The sequence below is a fragment of the Cebus imitator genome, unplaced genomic scaffold (assembly GCF_001604975.1).
Source record: "Cebus imitator isolate Cc_AM_T3 unplaced genomic scaffold, Cebus_imitator-1.0 Scaffold311, whole genome shotgun sequence".
Taxonomy (NCBI): Eukaryota; Metazoa; Chordata; class Mammalia; order Primates; family Cebidae; genus Cebus; species Cebus imitator.
Window position 1 is genome coordinate 3303800 of NW_016107626.1, and position 19805 is coordinate 3323604.

The 19805-nt window shown below is 62.1% G+C and overlaps 2 protein-coding genes across 2 annotated transcripts; both read right to left on the bottom strand.

Moving 5' to 3' along the window:
• Positions 1-11221: 11221 nt before the first annotated feature.
• LOC119467620 lies at positions 11222-12254 on the bottom strand. Its single transcript, XM_037729578.1, has 2 exons — positions 12176-12254; positions 11222-12145 (listed from the first exon to the last, which is right to left on the bottom strand). Exons 1-2 carry the CDS (start codon positions 12190-12192, stop codon positions 11257-11259), a joined length of 906 nt encoding a protein of 301 aa, XP_037585506.1. The 5' UTR covers positions 12193-12254; the 3' UTR covers positions 11222-11256.
• A 41-nt stretch (positions 12255-12295) lies between these two features.
• On the bottom strand, positions 12296-16558 carry HRH3 (histamine receptor H3). The gene is made up of 3 exons (XM_017503474.2): positions 16016-16558; positions 14831-14997; positions 12296-13225 (listed from the first exon to the last, which is right to left on the bottom strand). The coding sequence occupies exons 1-3, from the start codon at positions 16266-16268 to the stop codon at positions 12305-12307; spliced, it is 1341 nt and encodes a 446-aa protein (XP_017358963.1). The 5' UTR covers positions 16269-16558; the 3' UTR covers positions 12296-12304.
• Between the last annotated feature and the right edge of the window lie 3247 nt (positions 16559-19805).

Here is a 19805-nt window from a genome sequence, read left to right on the forward strand (position 1 = left end):
CTCTCTAACAGTGTTCTCAGTGATGGTGTTCAATCACCATTGGGTTTCACCAGTTTGTGTCTTCCTGTCTAGAAAGAAATTTTGCCATTCTGCTATTCAAATGTGATATATAATTCACATACCATAAGGTTTTTCACTTTATGTGATTCAGTGATTTTTCATACGTTCAGAATGTTGTGTAACCGTCACTCCTAATTCCTGAGAGTTTTCTTCACCTCAGAACAGACAGTGCCCCACTTAGCATGAACCCTCCTGTCCCCTTTCCTGGGCACCCACCTGTCTATCTTCTGTCCTTAGGGACCTGCCTTGCAGACAGATTCTTGAGTCGGAGTGTACACTACCTAGTCATCTGTGGGGGACTCAGTAGCCATGCCTGGGGCGGTTGACACCGCTGTCCTGCATTAGAGAAGGGACGGCAGGTGCAGCCAGCCCCGACAGTCAGCATGTGGGGGCTGCCTGGGCTGCTCCTACGCGGGGACTCTGTGTGTCCCAGCAGCCTTGGAACACTGGACCTGCAGCCGGCATGGGTTACTGCTGGCAGGTGCACACAGGGTGGCAATGGCACCAGGAGCCTTTAGGCTGCTCCTAGTTTGAAACTATTTTTATTTTTATATTTTTTTATTATTTTGAGGCTGAATCTCATTCTGTCACCCAGGCTGGAGTGCAGTGGCACAGTGTCAGCTCACTGCAACCTCTGCCCCCCAGGTTCAAGTGATTCTCCTGCCTCAGCCTCCCGAGTAGCTGGGATTACAGGTGTTCACCACCCAGCCTGGCTAATTTTTATATTTTTGGTAGAGATGGGATTTCTCCATGTTGGCCAAGCTAGTCTCAAACTCCTGACCTCAGGTGATCCACCCTCCTAAGCCTCCCAATGTGCTGGGATTCCAGGTGTGAGCCACTGCTCCTGGCCCTGAAACTGTTTTTAAAAGGCAGTGGTGCTGAGAGACTTGTTCTGAGGGAGGGTCCCCAGTAATGAAGGTTGAGTATGTCAGCTCCTCTCCCTGAATTCCAGCTGTGCCAGTCCCACCTCTTGCTGTTCCTGCAAGAATTGATCTCTTTCTGCGAGCCGTTCAGCCACCCCCTTGAGTCCACTGGGGCGTTGCCTGTTGACATCTTGCCGCAGTGGACGAGGACGTGGCTGTGTCCCGCCAGCCGCCTCACAGCCCCTCACTTTCCTTGGGCTCCTGTCTGCGCTGTGTGGATTCGTCTCAGTTCCTCTGCCCCAAGGATGTTTCTGGTCCCTGGTGCCTGGTGACATTTTCTAGTGTCCCTGGCTTCCTTTTTCCTGGAGGCTTCCTCATGTCGGCCTCCCTCTCCCTCTGGACCTGCTTCCTTGTGGGGCCAGAGATGCAGGCCAGAGGCGAGGCCACCCAGCAGCCCCACAGTCAGAGGCCTTGTGCCACTGTGCTGGGCACCTCCGAGTCTCTCTTCTCAGTCACTCTGTTCTGTGGGTCGTCACCCTGCAGTGGGTGCCCCCGGGTGTCCACTTGGGGCTATCAGACACCTGGCCTTGGCAGGAAGTCTGAAGATGGAGGACCTGGGTTTCAGGGGACACAGTTTCCCTCAGTTTCCCAGCTCTCGGCCCTGAGCAGCACCCCCATGCCTGACGTCCTCCCGCCCGCAGCTCCCCGCTCACTTGCTACTAAGGCAAACCTCTGTCTCCTGCAGGACTTCCGAGGGGCCAGGCCCGACCCAAGCTTGTGGGGACCTCAGCAGTGAGGTCCCTGCCTGCCTCACTCCATCCCTGTCATTTAGGGGACCAGGGGTGGGCGTGGCAGGAGCAGACGGGCCCAGCCCTGTTCCCCGGAGGACGAAGGGGGCTGACGTGCTCAGCAAGCTTAAGCCAGGAGTGCAGTCCCTCATGCATGGCTGCCCTGCAATCTGTCCTGACCAGCAGGATGGCAAGTGACACACACCTTCCAAGACTGCCTCCAAGGGCCTTGCAGCCTCCCCTCCATGGCCTGTGACCGAACCAGGCTGGAAGACCCGCGAGAGGCCACTTGGAGCCGAGAGCAGCTGTGCAAACTGACCCCAGCAGGTGGTCTCCAGCTGGTGGCCAGGTTCTGCCATGGTCTGCTGTGGGTTTGCCTTGCTTTATGAGCATTAGGTGTGTTGGGAACGCTGGCATGGAGCTTCTCCATCCCACGCCCTAGGCGGGTCCCAGTTGGCCTTGAAACCCTAGCCCCTCGGTGGAGGCAGCCGGGTCAGGCCTTTCTGGCACCCCCAGCTCAGCCATCTCAGCCATCTCTGCATCTCGGCAGGCAGCCGGGGAGGGTGAGGTCCAGGTGCCCTGGGGCCCTGCCACCTTCCACTTGGATACAAGCGAGGAGGGGTCTGCCCTGAGCATCCCCTGTCGAAGCCCACCTCTGTGACAGTGATGTGGGAAAACGTAGCGTTTCCGTTTGAAAATAAAGTTTTGTCTGCTCCTTATCAGTCTCCTGGGCTGCTATGACAAAGTGCCACAAACTGGGTGACTTAAAACAGCAGAAGTTGGCCAGGTGTGGTGGCTCATGTTTGTCATGCAATACTGTGGGAGGCTGAGGCTGGTGGATCACCTGGGGTCAGGAGTGTGGGACCAGCCTGGCCAACATGGTGAGACCCCATCTCTATTAAAAAATATAAAAATTAGTCAGGCGTGGTGGTGCACACCTGTAGTCCCAGCTACCCGGGAGGCTGAGGCAGACAAATCGTCTGAACTCCTGATCACTCAGCCGAGATCGCGCCGCTGCTCTCCAGCCTGGGCGACAGAATGAGACCGTCTCAAAAAAAAAAAAAGAAAGAAAAGCTACATGGAGTCTGGTATAGGCAGGGCAGGGGGCCTCAAGGCCTCATCCTCGGCTGGCAGCGGCAGGGCTCCGGTGCCTGCGCCGTCCCCGAGTGACTTCCCCCATGTGTCTGTGTCCCCTGACCTCTGTGGATGCCGGCTGCAGGATTTGGGCCTCTTTAAACCAGGAAGGTTCCATCTTGAGACCTGTGGTTACATTTGCACAGACCCCGTTTCCAATAGTGACATTCTGGTGTTCTGTGGATGTGGATTTCAGGGCACACTGACCCCAAGCAGCATCCCTTTCCATCTTTTTTTTTTTTTCTTTGGTGGGGAGGGCAGAGTCTCTCTCTGTCACACAGGCTGGAGTGCCATGGTGTGATTTCGGCTCATTGCAACCTCCGCCTCCTAGGTTCAAACGAGTCTTCTGCCTCAGCCTCCTGAGTAGCTGGGGTTACAGGCGTGTGCCATCACGCCCGGCTAACTTTTGCATTTTTAGCAGAGACGGGGTTTCGCCATGTTGTCCAGGCTGATCTTGAGCTCCTGAGCTCAGGTGATCCGCCTGCCTTGGCCTCCCACAGTGCTGGGATTGCAGGCGTGAGCCTCCGCGCCCAGCCTCCCTTTCCATCTGGCTGTCGCGCGCGCTGTGCTGAGTTCGGCCTCACACGGGGCCTTTGCCTGAGGCAGCTCTGCCCTCGGGTCCACCCCAGGTCCTGCATGCCTGTCGCCTCCACCCCTGCTCTGGACAATGGTAGTGGCCTGCCAACGGCTCCTCCGCTTGGTGCCTGGGCCCCTTAGTTTTCCCACGTGGCTGTGCCAGGGAGCCAGGCCCCTCACTGGGAGCGCCGCCACCCACTCCTGTGTCTCGGCCATGCTGGGCCGCTCCCTAGACTGCAGGCTTCTGTGTTGCTGACCCCTGTGACCCCGTGCCCTCCCCAGACACCCCGTGAAATGCCCTCTAATCAGAAAGCCAAAGACAGCCTCACCCACCCAGGCTCTGCACAGCTGGGGCCACCACCCTCTCGTGCGCGCACTTTCCACACCATCCACATTATCCACCGCCCCCCCAGTGCGGTGAGAAGAGACCTCGTTTGTCTGTGCCCAGTGCCCAGTGCCCAGGTCGGTCCTGGCCCCAGAAGAGAGGCCTGAAGGGCAGACATGCTGAGGCAGCCTGAGCGTCTCATCAGTGAACACAAGCCGGGGACCTGTCTGGGTGCTGCTGAAGAGGCACAGCAGAGCTGCAGGGCACGGCAGCACGCAGTGGGAGTGGGGAGCGGCTCTGCGCACACGGCTTCCACCCAGGGACCACAGGCGTCAGGCCGGGGAGAGCCGGTGCTGGGAGGTCACACCTGATGGTTCCCTCTGCAGAGTGATACAGAAACAACAACGAGGAGAATGGATGGGGGTCCTCGGGCTGAGGGGGCAGGAGGGTGCAGGTGGCCGTGGACACAGAAGGACTGTGCCAGGGTCCCGTGTGTGGGTGCTGGGGCCACGACTCTGCTCATGTGAAAGAATCCCACTGGCATAGTGTTTCAGGCTGGGAAGATGAGCAGCTCTGGAGGTGCGGGGTCGCGAGGGGTGCACAGCAGTGGGAGGGCACTGCCAACTGCACACTTCAGATAGTTCCAGTGGTCAACTTTATGTTTCTCTTATGACGTAAAACTAAACATGCACACACAAAGTGCCAGGGAGTGGGAGCCTGTGTGCGGCGATGGCGTGCGTGCTATGGTCTTAGAAGGTGGCTCACCCAGTGTCCCCTGTGGGGGAAGCCAATCAAGGGCATGTGGGGTGTCTGTAGTGTTGCGTGCAACAGCACAGGAATCTACAACAATCTCCAAAGGGGAAAAGCAAGATGTCGGGAGCCCACTGCCGGCTGATGAGCCCTGGAGCAGCTCTGAGGAATGTTGGGGCTGCGTCTTCCTCAGCCCTCCTGGGACTGTCCCCTCGTGGCGCTCTGCTGGAAGAAGGCAGCGTGAGGTCAGCTGAACACACAAGCAAACCTCTCTGCAGCCTCCACAGCCCTTGGCGCTTGGCTTCTGCAGGACGCATTCCTCCTGGTCTTTGCCGCTGCCGAGGATCCTGGGATCTGGGGACATTTCCAGCAGCAATGCCAGCAGAGGCATGCAGAGGGGAGGCCCAGCCCTATCTGTGGTTCTGATAGTTCATATTCTTACTGCCAGGACTGTCTCCGCCACCAGCCCCACCACCAGGCCAGGGTCTCACTCCTGAAAGGAGCCAGACAGAGAGGACCCTAGGCTCCTCCCTGTGACATGGGGGTGGCCACACAGGCAAGACAGAGGCAGGGTCCGAGGATGTGGCCTAATGGCCTGATGGCCCACAGGCTGCCGAACCCATGGGTGCAAGACGGGCCTGCATGGGAACCCCGCCCACCTCCCAGCAGCGGGTGCGGGGACAGGGCTTGTGAAAGACAGAGATGCCTGATTGTTTTTTCTTTCTTGACATCGTCTGGTTCTTCAGGAGAAAAAAATGCTTCTTTGCAAAAAATCAGTGGGCCCCAGTGCGTACATTATTTTCCCCAGGGCCAGGAAATCACTCAGATCACTCTGCTTTCTGCCGTGGCCTCCAGGGGAACAGGCTGGCCGTGGCTCGGCCAGGTGTTGGGAGTGGGGACGGGGGTGTCTCACTCCCCCCGCCTCGTTCCCTCCTCGGTCCAGCGGGGTAACAAGACAGCGCATGAGCCAAGGCTGTGCCTTCCCCTGCTGTACCTGGAGCAAGCTCCCTTCACCCTGCTTCACGGGGTACACAGATTGGCACCTTCCCTGTTCAAGATCCTCTGGGCTCACTGGGGCCCTGGGTGTCACCTCGGATCCCCAGCCAAGGGTGGAGCAGAGCCTCATAGACCTGGTGGCTAGGCCCCTTCTGTGTGCTGGGCAAGCCACGCCCCCACTGCTCAGCCTGCCACCCCCACCAGGCCCAAGGGTCCAGGTCCCAGGCAGCCACTCCAGTCCCCCATCCAACCACAGCCCTAGCCTTTTCTCTTTCTTGCCAAAGAGCTTGGTGGCTCCCTAAAGCCTAGTGCCCCACCCTGTCCCCAGCGTCCCCTCAGCGGAGGGAGGGCCTTGGAGGGAGAGAAAAGACAGTGGGCAGGTTTGCTCAGGCAGGCACAACCCAAGCCGCTAGCGTGGAATTTTGGATTTATGATGAATCGTGCCCTGCGTGGGACGCACACACTGAAACATCTTCCGTCGTGACACTGAAGTTCAGACTTTGCTAGCGTCCTGCATCTTATCTGGTGACCCTCAGGAAAGCAGGTGGTGGCCCAAGCGAGGAGGAGGTGGTGACAGGGAGAGTGGCTTCAACACTGACTGTCCTCAGTGATGCCTGCCCGGAGGGGGTGCCAGGAGACCCAACACTTGGGGGAAAGGATGGCCAGGGGCTTGAGGGAATGAGGCACACCCTTTCCCGAAGCCTCCCCTGCCTTCTTCCAGCCCCTGAGGGGGTGATCTGGAGGGGCTGGGGGCAGGGGCCAAAGCCTCTCCCTGCTAGGGCCACTCGAGGCAGGCAGCCTAGGGGAGGCCCCTCACAGAGGCCTTCTGTAGATAGAAAGGCCTCCTCTCTCCAGAGCCTGCTCTGTTGTAAGATGGCTTTCCTACCAGTGACCATGACAAACAACACCTTATCATTTACCGAAAAATCATCTAACTTCCCCACTTTTCATTAATCAGAGACACAGACCTCCCATGGGCAGGAATGACCTGTTCTCCCCTGGGTTCGAGGATGCCAGCCTGGGCGGAGTCTCACCCACTTCAATTATAAAAATGCATCTTGTGTGGCCTTTAGGAAAGAAGGTGGACTTGATAACTTGTAATTAAGCTCCAGGGCTAGCTTCAGGCAGGGCTGGATCCAGGTGCTCAGACAACAGCATGGGGAATCTGCCTCTCCCCGGCTCTCACCTTGACTTTCCTTCGCTCTGGCTGCTCCAGGGGGACTCCCTCCACCAGGCAGCCTTGGAGGCAGCCAGGACGGCAGCTATGGCTGGAGAGGGCACCACCTTCCCAGGCTCCCGGCCAGCGTCCTGGGACTGATGTGTCACCCCAGACCCATCGTGGTGATGTTGCCCAGCCATGCCAGAGACCCACATGAACCCTGGAGCCCAGGGGTGGGTTTGGCCCCACCAAGCCCACCAGAGTGAGTGAGGAGTGGTTCCCCAAAGAAAACTGCATCTCCTGAGCAGGTGTCTGAGGCGTCCGGCTCAGGAGAGGAAGGAGAAGGTGGTCCTGAGAGACGAGGGCTTGGAAAATGGTCCCAGATTTGCTGCGTGATGACCAGGCCGCTTCACCTCCTTCGGCCAGATGAGCTGAGGAAAGGCCTCAGACCGGTGCCCGGAATGCAGCACTGTGCCCGGAGCCGTTCTGGTCGTCACGATGGTCTGAGTGCGCACATGTGCCTGGCAAGGTGATTCCTCCCAGGCGGGTGCAGAAAGGGACCCCTGAGGCTTGGCCCTGTCCCTCCCTGCTCTAGCCCTGCTGGGCTTCTCGACGGACCCCTGTGTGTCCTCAAAGGGAAACAGAGGCCCCTTTGGAGCTTGACCCTTGACCCTGACTCCTGCTTTGGGATCTGCTGCCCCTGAATGTTCCCGCCAGCGTCAGTCCCTGGATGCAGCATCAGGTCCAGGGAGGGATTTGACCCCCAGGGACACTGGGAGCAAGACATCCCTCCGTCCTCACCAGACTCCAATGAGGGGAGCCGTTTGGTGGGGTCTAGGGGTTGAGGGACCTATCTGAGGTCACACGGCTGGGAAGTGGCCCTGTTCAGATCGACCTTCCAGTCCAGCAGACTCCAGACCTCGTGCTCATCCCCCGCCCTTGAGAAAGGAAGGAGAGAAGGGGTGGAGAGAAGGCGATCCTCCGGGGACCTTGGCGACCTCCCCCAGCCTCCTCCAGCTGGCCACCTCCAGCCCTGCCTGCTGAGACGCCTGACACTTGGTGATGTTAGCACAGTGCTGTCCGCAGTGAGCAGGTGCGGGCACCGCCAACAATGGAGCAATTTGCCGTAATGACGGGGAGGCCTGCAGCGGGCGCCAGAGCCGCTTCCCGCCCGCCAGGGCCAGGGGTCTGCTGAGCTGCAGCCAGGCAGGGAGAGTGGTGCCAACTGGATTCGGAGGGCCAGGCGGAGGCCACCCAGCAACGGCTCTCCATCCACCCCTGAGCATGGCCTCTGAGACCTGCTGGGACAGGAAGGGGCAGGTCTGGCATCCTGCCAGGAAGCCTGGATTCTAGTCCAAGCCTTAATGCTGACCTGCTGGGTGGGGTGGGGCAGTCCCTGTGCCCCAGGCCTCAGTTTCCCCTCCAGACACACTTTCTGCCTGACAGCTGGGACTTCAGGTTCCACAGCCCACCCCCTGCTCCTCCCTTTTCTTCCCCCCAGTTCCTGCCCCAGCTTGACTGAGTGGGGTCTTATGCCCGGCACAGTGGAGGGACCCCAGTGCCACTCCATGGGTGCTTTCTGTTAAGATCGACAGAGCTGAGGTCTGGGTCTGAGGCCCACACAGTGCTTCCTGGATGTTCCACTCTGCTCTTGCCCAGGGGGTACCCCCGCCAGCAACTGCACACAGTGGTGTCCCTCCAGAGGGCGCAGTCCACGGGAGTCGGGGAGCTGCTTACACCTGCCGCACTGTGGTGCCCAGAACACAGTAAGTGCTCAGGGACAGTGCACAGGGGCCAAAAGAGCATCAGCCTCAGAGTCACACCTTGCGTTCAGTCCTGGCTGCACCCCCAGCTGCCAAGTGTGGCATGGGCGGGGGTGTCGCCAGCCTCCCAGCCCTCAGTTCTCACATCTGTAGAATGAAGAGCATCCACACCTCCCAAGGTGTCTTCAAGGGCGTAGAGTTCCCCACCTCGACCTGGCACCCAGGGGAGTGCCAGTAAATGTTGGTGGAAAGGCTCTTCACACCCCCAGGCCCGGCTGTAAGCACCGGGTGTGCTGGGGCAGAGACAGTGCCAGGCAGCCGCATTTCCTCCATGGCAAGGCTCCAGAGGCCTTGCCTGGGGCCCCAGCTCTCCCTTGTTGTGGCCCTGGCTCCCCAGTAACTGGGCCGTTCTGCAGGACAGAAGTGGGGTTGCCTGCTGGGCACCCTGAGAGCTCAGGGCTTCATCCCAAGCTGGGAAGGACCCTCACCAGCATGTGCCCAGAACCTGCCCCAGGGCACCCCGTAACTGGCACGGCAGGTGAGCTGTCCGGCCACACAGCTGGTGGCAGCCTCTGAGGGCCTGGGCTGGGGAGACCCTGCTGGCCTGAGCCCCTATTCCCTGTGGGCTGACTGGGGCCTGAATGTGGCCCTGCCTCCTGCAACAGAAGGGCCGAGGGTGTGGCCCTGAAGGCGGCCAGGCCGCCCACACACACCAGGGCAGCCCCGTGCCCCCACATGCCCTGTTCCTCAGGGCCTCCAGGCTGGCTGCTGTTGGTCCAGCTCACAGAAGCTGGATTCCCTGTGCAGCCCAGTCCCACCACTGTGCCTGGCACACAGTGGGCACTCAGTAGACAGCAGTGGCCTGGGGGGGCAGACCCCCCGGGCAGCAGCTCCAGCCCAGGCCCACAGGCTCCATCTCCCTCCCAGATGCTCACTCAACGAGAGAGGCCCCCTTGTGTGTTTGTTTGCTGCAGAACTCGGGTCCAATAGACTCGGTGTCTTTCTTCTCTCTTCCTCCATCACGCACAGGAGCTCCAGGGAGCAGCAGTTTCCAGAGACTGAAGGCAAAATTGCCTGAAAGCTGTGCTCTTATCCTTCAATTTGCAGCCATTTAGCATGGCCAGGCAAGGGCGGTCGGGGCTCTGCTGGGCTGTCGGCGCAGAAGCGCCCATCACTGCGGAGAATGGTTCTTTGTCCTTTCCCAGACAGCTCTGGGGGGACCAATGCGCGCTGCGGAGCCAGGCAGCATGGTGCAGGGCCCACAGGGGAGGACAACGGCTGGCCTCAGGGCCACCCAGAGGGGCGCCCCACTCTGAAGGTGACATCTATCCTCACGGCTCCAGCTCTGCTTGAAACAGTGCCCGGCCCCGGGGCAGAGGTGCACACAGGCTGGGACAAGGATTAGGAAGGAAGGCCCAGGTGTCCCCAGTCTCATCCACCCTCCCTCTGGTCACTAAGATGGGTCTCGTGTGGCTTCTGCCCAGGAAGAGGAGCCTGCCTCACAGGGGTCCCTTGGGTGTCTGGGAGGCAGAGTCAGAAGTTAGGGAGAGGGAAAGAAAGCTGGGGGGGAGGGGGCAGGGGGTGGAGCTTCAGATTCTGGGGAAGTTTGGAAAACAACAGTGCAAGTCTAGCTTTGGGGCATGAGAAAAAGGCTGGCGGCCCCGGGTTTTGCCATTAGCCTCCCCTCTGCAGTACTGAGAGCTGGCGTGGCCAGGACGGGTGCTTTGAGGGGGAGACGCAGGTCTCCCTTCCCTGGTGGACCCCACACCCCCAGCACTGGCTGTGAGGGTAGCTGGGAAATGGTTCTCCCTGCGGTGGGAAGGAGCAGTGTGAGCAGAATCGTGACCAGCAAGGCTGCACTGTCTGAAGTAGGGTGAGCTCTGGGAAGACAGGCCCTGGAGGCTGGAGCTGGGGGAGGGGAGGGGAGGCCGGGCGGGGGGACACCTGGCTCACCGAGAGTTTACATCTCACCTAGGTCAGGCTTGAGTGGTTTCCTTTTTTTTTTTTTTTTTAAAGACGGGGTTTCACCATGTTGGTCAGGCTGGTCTTGAACTTCTGACCTCAGGTGATCTGCCCACCTTGGCCTCCAAAGTGCTTGGATTACAGGCGTGAGCCACCGCGCCCGGCCGAGTGGTTTCAGAGTGGCCTCTGAGCACCTGGGTGAAGCTGGCATCTGCCTCCCTCTCCTGGGGCCCATGGGGCAGGTGCAGCTGCCTTTGGGATTGAGGGCTCACGAGCCACAGCGGAAGGTGCCACCTTCCCTCCCTCTGCCTTCCTCCCAGTGTCCCCATCCTGCACCCTCAGTGCCACCTCCAGGCTTTTGCCCAGGACAGCTCCTCCCCCAAAGATGCCTTTTTTCCAGGGCTCATCCATCCTAGCAGTCCCTCCAGCTCAGTTCCAGCCACACGCCCAGTCCCTCCCGCCGGCCACTGCAGTCCCTCTGCCACGCAGCCCCTGCACATGCTGTACGTGGCAGGGTCCTCCCTGTCCTGGGGGCAGAAGGGCTGCAGAGGCAGGGACTACGTGTCTGTGTTCTCAGCACCAGAGCGGGTCCCCCGAGCAGGGCATGGGCCACGTCTCCTCAGCCGCCAGCCAGCTCCTGAGAAGTGCAGGGTCCAGTGGGAGGGCACTAGCGGGGCATGAAACCCTTCTTGGGATGAAACCCTGGCGTGGCAGGCTGGCCTTCATCCCCACTGCAGTCCCCCCACTTAAAACACAGAGACCTCAGCCTCACACCCATCTCTTGTCTCCCTGGGGTCTCCCCTCAAAGCACGAAGGCTCTGACCACCCCACAAAGTCCTCAGGAATCAGCACCAATAAAAAAATACACTTTATTGTGACCTCACGGTTTGCAGGGCAGTGCAGCGGGCACAGGCAGAGAGCATGCAGAGCGCATGGCACAGGCGCAGGGGATGTGGCGGAGCAGCCCCTGCCCAGGCACCTCCTCTGGACACCCCTTCACACCTTGGGACCCTCGGGCCTGACTGGGCCCCGTCCTCCCACAACCCCCAGAGGTCCTGGCTAGCAGATGGAGTGGCCGGGGCAGGCTTGGCCGCCAGGGCCAGCGTGAGCCCAAAGGCGGGGTGGGCAGAAGCAGCTGGCACAGCTCAGCCGGAAGCCTTAGTGGAGGGAGGAGGGCGTGGGAGCCCACACCTGCCAATCCAGCCCTGAGCTCCTCAGCAATTTTGTCTCTCTTGATTAAACATCCCAGGAACATCAAGTTCACAGACATGTTTTCTTCATCTTTCTGAAAACACCCAGAATGGAAAAGCAGAGAACAGCTTCGAGGTTCCTCGGGCCCCTTGACACTTTTGGGGGCAGAGAGAGTTGGTGGAAAGGAGGTGAAAGGGCCAGGACCGAGGCTTATGCAAGAGACAGACAGCAGCAAAGGCAGTGTCCTGGCTTGTATGGGGAGAGGGATGGTGTGCAGGTGTGTGCGGGAGTGTGCAAGGGTGTGCAGAAGTGTGCGGGGGTGTGCAGAAGTGTGCACGTGCAGAGGCAAACTGCTAGAGCAGGAGGCCTGGAGCACACCCAGGTGCTTGCTTTGGGAAGAAGACCAACCAGTAACTGAAGGGCAGACACCACCAGGCATTGCACTGTCGGTGGGGGGTGGGCAGCATGTCTGGGGCCCTCCAGACTGTCCCTCCCAGTGGAGCCAGAATGTTGGGGGCAGGGCCGACCACCCAGCCTCCAGTCGGGCCAGTGAGGGGCCCTCTGGCCAGCCCAGGAAGGTGCCTCCATGGCAGGGCAGGTGGCCTAAGAGAGGCTGCCGTGGCATTAAGAGAGGGCCACAGACACGGCGGGGCTCACCCCTGGGGTAACGAGCTGGGTTGGGGGCAGCAGGGCCAGCTGCCCAGGAGATTTGGCTAAGAGGGAGGCTCTGGGCCTGCTCACTTCCAGCACTGTTCCAGGGAACTGTGGGGCTGGATTTTGAGCCTCTGGGGGCAGAGCAGCTTGGTGAAGGCCCTCCGGAAGCTGTGGTGGCACAGTGGGTACAGGACAGGGTTGACAGCTGAGTTGACCCACAGGAGCCAGAAGGAGGTTTCGTACCAGTAGTCAGGGACGCAGTGGCCGTGGCAGGCAGCCCGGATGATCATCAGCAGTGTGTACGGGGCCCAGCAGAGCCCGAAGATGCTCACGATGACAGCCAGTGACTTGGCCACCTTCCTGTCCCGAGACAGCCGGAAGCGCTGGGTGAAGCTCTGGGATACCATCTTCATGCGCTTCTCCAGGGAGGCAGAGGATGCCGATGGCTTGGAGCCCCTCTTGAGTGAGCGCGGCCTCTCGGTGCCCCTCGAGGAGCCGGAGCTGGAGGTGGGTGAGGCCGCAGAGCCACCCCCACCGCCACCCCCAAGGGCCGCGTCCCCCGCCTCAGCACCTGTGGCGGCCTCACCCACCCCATACCTGTGCAGCGGCATGGCCTCCCCGTGCCCCTTCCGCCAGCAGCCCCAGCAGCCAGGGGGCGGCCTGCGTGGCGAGGGCTGGGCCTCGGGTGGGGGCTCGGGGCCGGCTGCCTCTCGGGCCCCGTCCAGCCTGAGGCGGGTGCGTCTCTGGATGTTCAGGTAGATGCTGAGGTTAAAGAAGGTGACACTGAGGAAGGGAGTGAAGAACTCCAGGGTGGAGGCCGTGATGAGGAAGTACCAGTTGTAGAAGAACTCTGCGTAGCAGTGGCCCTCAGGGATGGAGCTGCCTCCGGACAGGTACTCCCAGCTCAGGATGGCCGGCCCGTACAGCAGGAAGGCCAGCACCCACACGAGCAGCATCTTCCGCACCGCCCGCCTCGTGTCGCCCTGCTGGGCCCGGTATGAGACCTGCAGATGGGCAGGCTGGTCAGGGGCAGGGCAGAAGGAATATCGGACTGGGTATGCCCGGCAGCCTGTGGGCCCTGTGTGGGCTCTTCCCTCAGCAGCAATGCTCCTCCCTTCCCCTCCGGTCCTCCCTCCTTCCCTCCCTCTTTCCCATCCCTCCCCCTTCCCCTCCCCCGTGGTGTCCTGGGCTGGCTGATGCCCTGCCACACTCAGTGAGAGCCTCAGAAGCTTCCTGAGACCAACCCGAATCCTCACTCTGCTAGGCTGCCTGCTTACCATCCCCTACCAGCTGTGAGCTCCCTGGGGGTCCTGTCCTTGGCCCCTGCACCCTGGGACCAGACTTAGCATGGGCCCCAGACCACGTGCACACACAGCTGTTTCTGACATGATGCATCCTGCAAAGGCCCGAGCCATCTCCAGAGGTTGGAGGTGGGAGGTCCAGCCCCACCCCTGCTCAAGTGCTCGAAGCCCTGGAAGCTGGAGGTGCAGGAGTGAAGCCATGAGCTGGCCCACTGCTGGGAGACATCCCCCCAATTGCAGAACAAAACATCCCAGATCGACATCTCGGTCTCTGGAGAACAGGGAGAGAAGGCAGGGCCCTCCCCAAGGCAGAGAACAACCAGCTGGTGGGGGTAGGGGCAGAAGGGCCAAGGGTCCCACTGAGGGGTCTCAGGTGGGACAGCTGGAGGAGGACCTGAGAGCCTTGCCGCCCTGCCCCACCAGCCTGATGGCATTTACCTTGATCACAGCTATCGCTAATGAGAGCTGGGCAGAGCATCCCCACGCCAGGCTCTGGGCTAGGCTGCTTTCCCCTTTGAGGCAGCTCTCCTTGTGCCCCATGCCTAGGGGCTCCAGAAAGGAAGGAGAGACCACACGGTGATGGGCTCAAGAGGACCCCAAACCCAGGCTCTCTGCACCCTGTCTCTTGGCCTGTCTAGGCTAGAATGAAACAGCCTGCCCTCAGTCCTGCAGAGGACCTGATGAAGCCCTGGGGAGGTGAGCTGCCAAGGAGAAGATGAGAACTTTAGCAGCGGCTCCCTGGGCTGCACGGCAGGGTCCCTGACTCAGGGGGCCCCTCCCACGAAGGGAAACGTGGAGCCAGGATCTGCCACCTGTCTTCCTGGGGCCTGTGTGTTATCCACGCTTGCACTCACACGTGTGAGGAATGTTGCCCGGGGCCTGTGCGTGTATGTACACTTACACTCATGCATGTATGAGGGATGTCGCCTGGGGCCCCTTTGCATGCCTGCACTCACACATGTGAGGGATGTCACCTGCCTTGCCGGTGCCTGTGTGTGTATGCACACTTGTACTCTCACATGTGTGAGGGGTGTCACCCAGAGCGTCCGGCCCTAGATCCCCCCTTAACTCGGAACAGCTGTGTCCAGATTCCCTGCCTCCTGCCTGAGCCAGGACAGTCTGGCTGGCAGCCATGGCCCCGAGTGGGCAGCTGGCCATTGAGTGGCCCCTGTGTCAGCAGCAAGGCCAGTGGGACCAAACCCACTTCTGCTCAGAACTCAGAAGTGACCGTCCCCATCCCAGTGCCTCCCATGGGCATCCAGACCGTCCCTGCAGGAGTGAGCAGGGGCTCTGCAGCCCAGGACTCACGGCTCGGGTGACCGACAGGAAGCGGTCGTAGCTGATGAGCACGATGTTGAAGGCAGAGGAGGTGCACAGCAGGTAGTCCACCACCAGCCACAGCTTGCAGAGGCCCCGGCCAAAGGTCCATCGGCCCGTCAGCACATAGGGCACATACAGCGGGATGCAGAAGGCGCCTGTGGGGAGAAGGGCCACAGTGGGACCACGCCACCAGGAGCCAGGGGACAGACCAACCTCATCGCAGACACTGGCGGGACCTGGGGTCACATAGTGGCTGCCTTTCTGGGACCAGCCACCCTCATCTTACCGCCCCCTCCAGCTGGTCTCAGCCACACACTCTGCCCTGCCACCAGCCTTCACCCCTACATAGCTCCCAGCACCACTGGTGTCCCCTGGACCTGGGGGCAGGAGGGAAGATCCAGGCATGGGGACCTCTGGCCACCACAAGACTGGGAGAGCCTGGAGTCGGGACTCCCTGGACTTCTGTCCCGCCCTCCCAGCCCTCAAAGGAGGAAAGAAGATAACTTCCCTCTCCCCTCCCTCGAGGGACTCCAGCCCCAACCCTCCCTCTCAGCTTAGACAACGAGAAAGCCTTTCTCCTGGGTGACAGGGCACTTGGTTGCAGCCGCCAGCCGCTACTACTGCCAAGCCCGGCTTGGAGCGTCTGGGAGACGCACCTCACAGCCCCAACAGGTGTCTGACGCTCCAGCCCCCTCCGCGTGCCCCGCCCCCCAGCCGGCAGCAGAGTCTGGACACGTGAGAGCGCGCTCCTCCGAGCGTCTCCCCCACCCCCACCTTCCGCACGGTCCCCTCCCCCAGCACAACTCTAAAAATCCCCCTTCCATGTCCCCTCCCCCAGACCTTCTCTAACCCGCCCCCCTGCGCCCTCCGCGCGTCCTAAGTCCGCAGCAGCCTTTGTTTGGCTACGGCGCAGGGGCCAGCGCTGCACCCGCTGCCTTTGCGCCTCTCAGAGCCCGTGTCCCTTCCCGGCGACACCCCTCCCCAGCCCCTGTCCTGCGGCCTGAGTGGCAAGGAACTTCGCCCGTGCCCCCCACCCCATGGGCTCCGGACGCCCCCGGCCCACGCCGGGCCGCCTGGTGGGGTGTGTGCCCGCGGGAGCCACCCGGGTCCGCGCTCCAGTCCACGCCGGCTGGCCACGCTGGGTCCCACGGCTGCAGGGGGCTGGGGATTTACCCACGAGGAAGTCGGAGATGGCGAGGTTGAGCAGGAAGAAGTTGTTCTGGGTGCGGAGGCTCGAGTCGGCCACGAAGGCGAGCATGACCAGCGCGTTGCCCAGCACCGTGGCCACGATGAGCAGCGCCATGAGCGCGGCCAGCACCGCGGTCCAGGCTGCCGAGAAGCCGCGCGCCCCGCCCGCCGCCGCCGCCGCCTCGCCCGCCAGCGCCCCCGAAGCGTTCAGCTGCCCGTCGGGCGGCGCGCGCTCCATGGCCCCGCAGGCTCACGCGGCTCCGGGACGTGGGGCAGGGCGCCGGCCGAGAGCTGGGCGGTCGGAAGGGGCCCCGGCCGAGGAGCCTTGTCTTTGTGGGCCCTTGGCCGGGTCGGGGTCCCCGGGGGGCGCCCAGCGCATGGTCCGCGGGGCCAGGGCCTGGGCCAGGGCGGGCGGTGCCGAGGGGCCGGGGATGGATCCAAGCCCGGCGGGGCCGGCGGCGCGGCTACTGCAGCCGGAGAGGAAGCGGAGCCGGAGCCTGAGCCGCTGCCGGCGCGACCGTGCACCCCGAGCGCAACGCGCAGCCGAGTGCGCCCCGCGCCCTGCCCACCGCCCCCCGCGCCCCGCGCAGGGCCCCCGCCATTGGCTGCCGCCCTCGCCCCGCCCCCTCCCCCGCCCCGCCCGGCGCCGGCAGCACCACGGACAGCGCCGCGTGCCCGCCGGGCAGGCTGGAACCCAGCCCCTGCGCTCACCCTGCGCTCACCGCAGCTGGCTGGGCGCCCGGCCGGGGCTTGGCCGGGTCTGGGGGCTCGCCTGTGGTCAGTCAGCTCGCGCACTCGGAGCCGGGGTCTGGGTTGCTCGGCCTTTCCCGTGCCCTCGGCCCTGGTGACCCCTGCCGGGTCATCATGGGGAGCCCTGGCGCCGGTGGGGACGTGGGGTGGGGGTGGGGGAAACGCCTGCACCCGCTCTCCGGGGAACTTGCCCTGTGGGGCCCTTCCTCGGTTCAGGTTTTTAGAATGTAGGTCTCCGGGGAAGGAACGTCTGGAGAAGAAGGGTTGGGGGGGGGCTTGGAAAGCCGGTGCCCAGACCAGGGGTCCGCTCCACCTCCCGTTTGCACGGACCCTGAGTGCCAGCCTCCCTGTGGACAGGACCCAGTGCAGGGTCCGGGGTGACCTGCAAGGTGCAGGCAGATGTGGAGTTACATAAGGGAAGATGAGGCGCCGGGCGGACCCAGCCGGAGGGAAGGGCATCAGGCCTCGGCTCCGGCGGCCTCAGGCTGAGGAGGGAGCAGGAAGCCCCTTGGAGCCCAGCCACAGACCCCGGTGGACAGAGGGGCAGTCGCCGCTGTAGCGGACAGACGAGGTCACTGCGCTCAGGTCGCAGGTGGTGGCTGTGTTAGCGCCTGTGGGAGGGGACGGGGGAGGAGAGGATCGGTGGCGGGAGGAAGCACCCCCACCACCAGACACATGCGCCCAGATACACGGGGTCAAGGACAGATTCCGCCTGAAACACTCAGGGCAGACAGACATGCCCACACTTAGATACACAGACACCCACAGGCCAGGGAAGCAGCCGCCAGGCTGAGCACCCACCAACAGGAGACACACATCAGACAGCAGACAGGGAGGGAGCCGCGCCTCAGGAGAGGGAAAGCAGCAACTCCGCTCTGTCGCCAGCCGCAGGCATCCATGGTGCCTCAAAGAGGGCAGAATGCGAGTGCCTGGTGGGGGGCTGCAGAGGAGACCTGGGCGCTGACACCCGCCATCACTCCCTATGTACAGCAGCTTCCCCATCCTGTGGGGACCCACCCCTTTCCCTGGCTCCCAGTGTCACTTCAGAAACTTTGAGGAGAGTGGGGCAGGGATTCCTCTGCTGCCTCCCCAGGGCTGACTGCAGGGAGGAACCCCCAGACCCATGGCCCCAGCCAACCCACTATTCCTTGGCTTCCAGGCGCCTGCTCTCAGGGGAGGGGCTCAGCTTCCCTCTCTGACTACCTGGTTGTACTCATCCCACTCCACCTGCAAACCCGCCTCTTCGTACAGGCTCCCCAAGGTTCCCTGCACCCCACCCCAACTCACCCAGTGAGGAGGGGCTGTGCCTGGACCAGGGAAACATTTTCAAGCGGAAAATTTCATGAAGTCAGGCAGCAAGGGGCTGTGGGGCCACAGAGCTGCCACCCAGGCCTGCTGCAGCCCTTGACTCATTGTCCCCACCCAAGCCAGCAACTCCCTGTTGAGTGGACCCCTCCCCAGGCCCTGCTCCTCCCCAAGTGCCCGCTGAGGCCAAGGGAGATGGCATTGGGTGGGGTTAAGAGGGGGCCCTGGCTCTCTCCTTCACTGGCTGGAGCCTCAGTGTCCCCATCTTGGAATGGGGAATATAAATTGGAACCCCAAGCAGAACCAAGGATGAAGGGGTCTGCAGGCCCACCTGAACATTCTCCCTCCCCATCCCTCCTCCCCTGTCATCCACAGCTACCCAGGCTTCCCCATGCACTGACCAGCCCTGGAGAGCCTGGGCAGTGCCAGCCTGGGCCAGATGACCCAGGCAGAGGGAGCTTTCCTGGTATTCTTTCTGCCCCACAGCCACAGAGGGGATACCTCAGCCTACTCCTGGCCCACAGCTGTTATGAAACCCCAGCGGAGCCTGCACCACGATCCAGGGGCCCACGGAATCTGAACCCACAAGTGTGGAATCCCACACAGCGTGGCATCGGCCGGGGGACCCACTTCTGCAGCTGTCACCATGGCGGTGACAGATATCCATCACACGCCTGTGGGTCACCTCAGGATTCCCTCGCAGGAAGTCAGAAGAAGGCCCAGAGGTTCGGCCCCTGGCAGTGGGGACCCAGCTGTGTGACCCCAAGTGAGTTACCAAACTTCTCTGAGCTGCTGTGGATGGAGGCTGCATGGAGGGGAGGGGGCCTGGCTTGGCCTGGAGAGCTGGTCATGACTGTGGCTGGCGGCTGTGATCGCCCCCTATCGGCCAGACTCGGTGGGAGGGCTTGGTACCTGACCTCACCAGCGCCCCCTACACCATAAAGTTGGGCTGGACTCGCCGCCCTGCAGCACTGGTGAGCCCCCTGCCCGAGGTCACGCAGGCCCACCCTCTCCATGGGCACGTGCGTGTCCCAGCCTGAGGCTAGCAAGCACACCAGCATGACCAGCAGCCATGTGAGAGGCCCGCGTCCTTGCCCAAACAGAAGGCTGTTGTCCTCTGGGCTGGGGCCTGACGTGGCCAAGGCCATTCAGGGTGCCTGTGGCTGGACCCTGTGTAGTCCGTCTAGCCCTGGGGCCTCTGTCCCAGGGAGCAGCCACTCCAGTTGTGTAGAAAAGGAAAGTGGCCAGGGGAGGCCATCCCTGCATCAGAGGCAGAGGCCAGTGTCCTGGCAGAGCCCGGGAGGAAAAGGGCTGGAGATGGAGACAGGACTCTGGGCTGGAGCCAGGCAAGTAGACATGACCGCGGGCCTCACTGGATGGTTTCCGATCACAAGGAAACACCCGCCGGAGGCCATCCACGGGCAAACACCCATCGTAAGCCAGCCGCCCTGAAGACAGAACATTAGCAAGGCCTATCATCGGCCAGCCTTGAACTGGGGCATAGCATGAATGCAGTGGCCACACCAGAGGCTGCCCGTGGGTCGAAGGGTACCAATCCCCACCTCCCAAAGCCCACCTGCTGCTGCTACCTCTGAGTGTCTGGCTGCCAGCAAGTGTTCACCACCCGGCCCCAAGAGGGAGGGGGACATTCCCAGAGGAGAGCAAACAGCCACCTGCTGGCAAGCTGGCTCCGTGAGATCCCCTTCCCTAGTCCTCACGG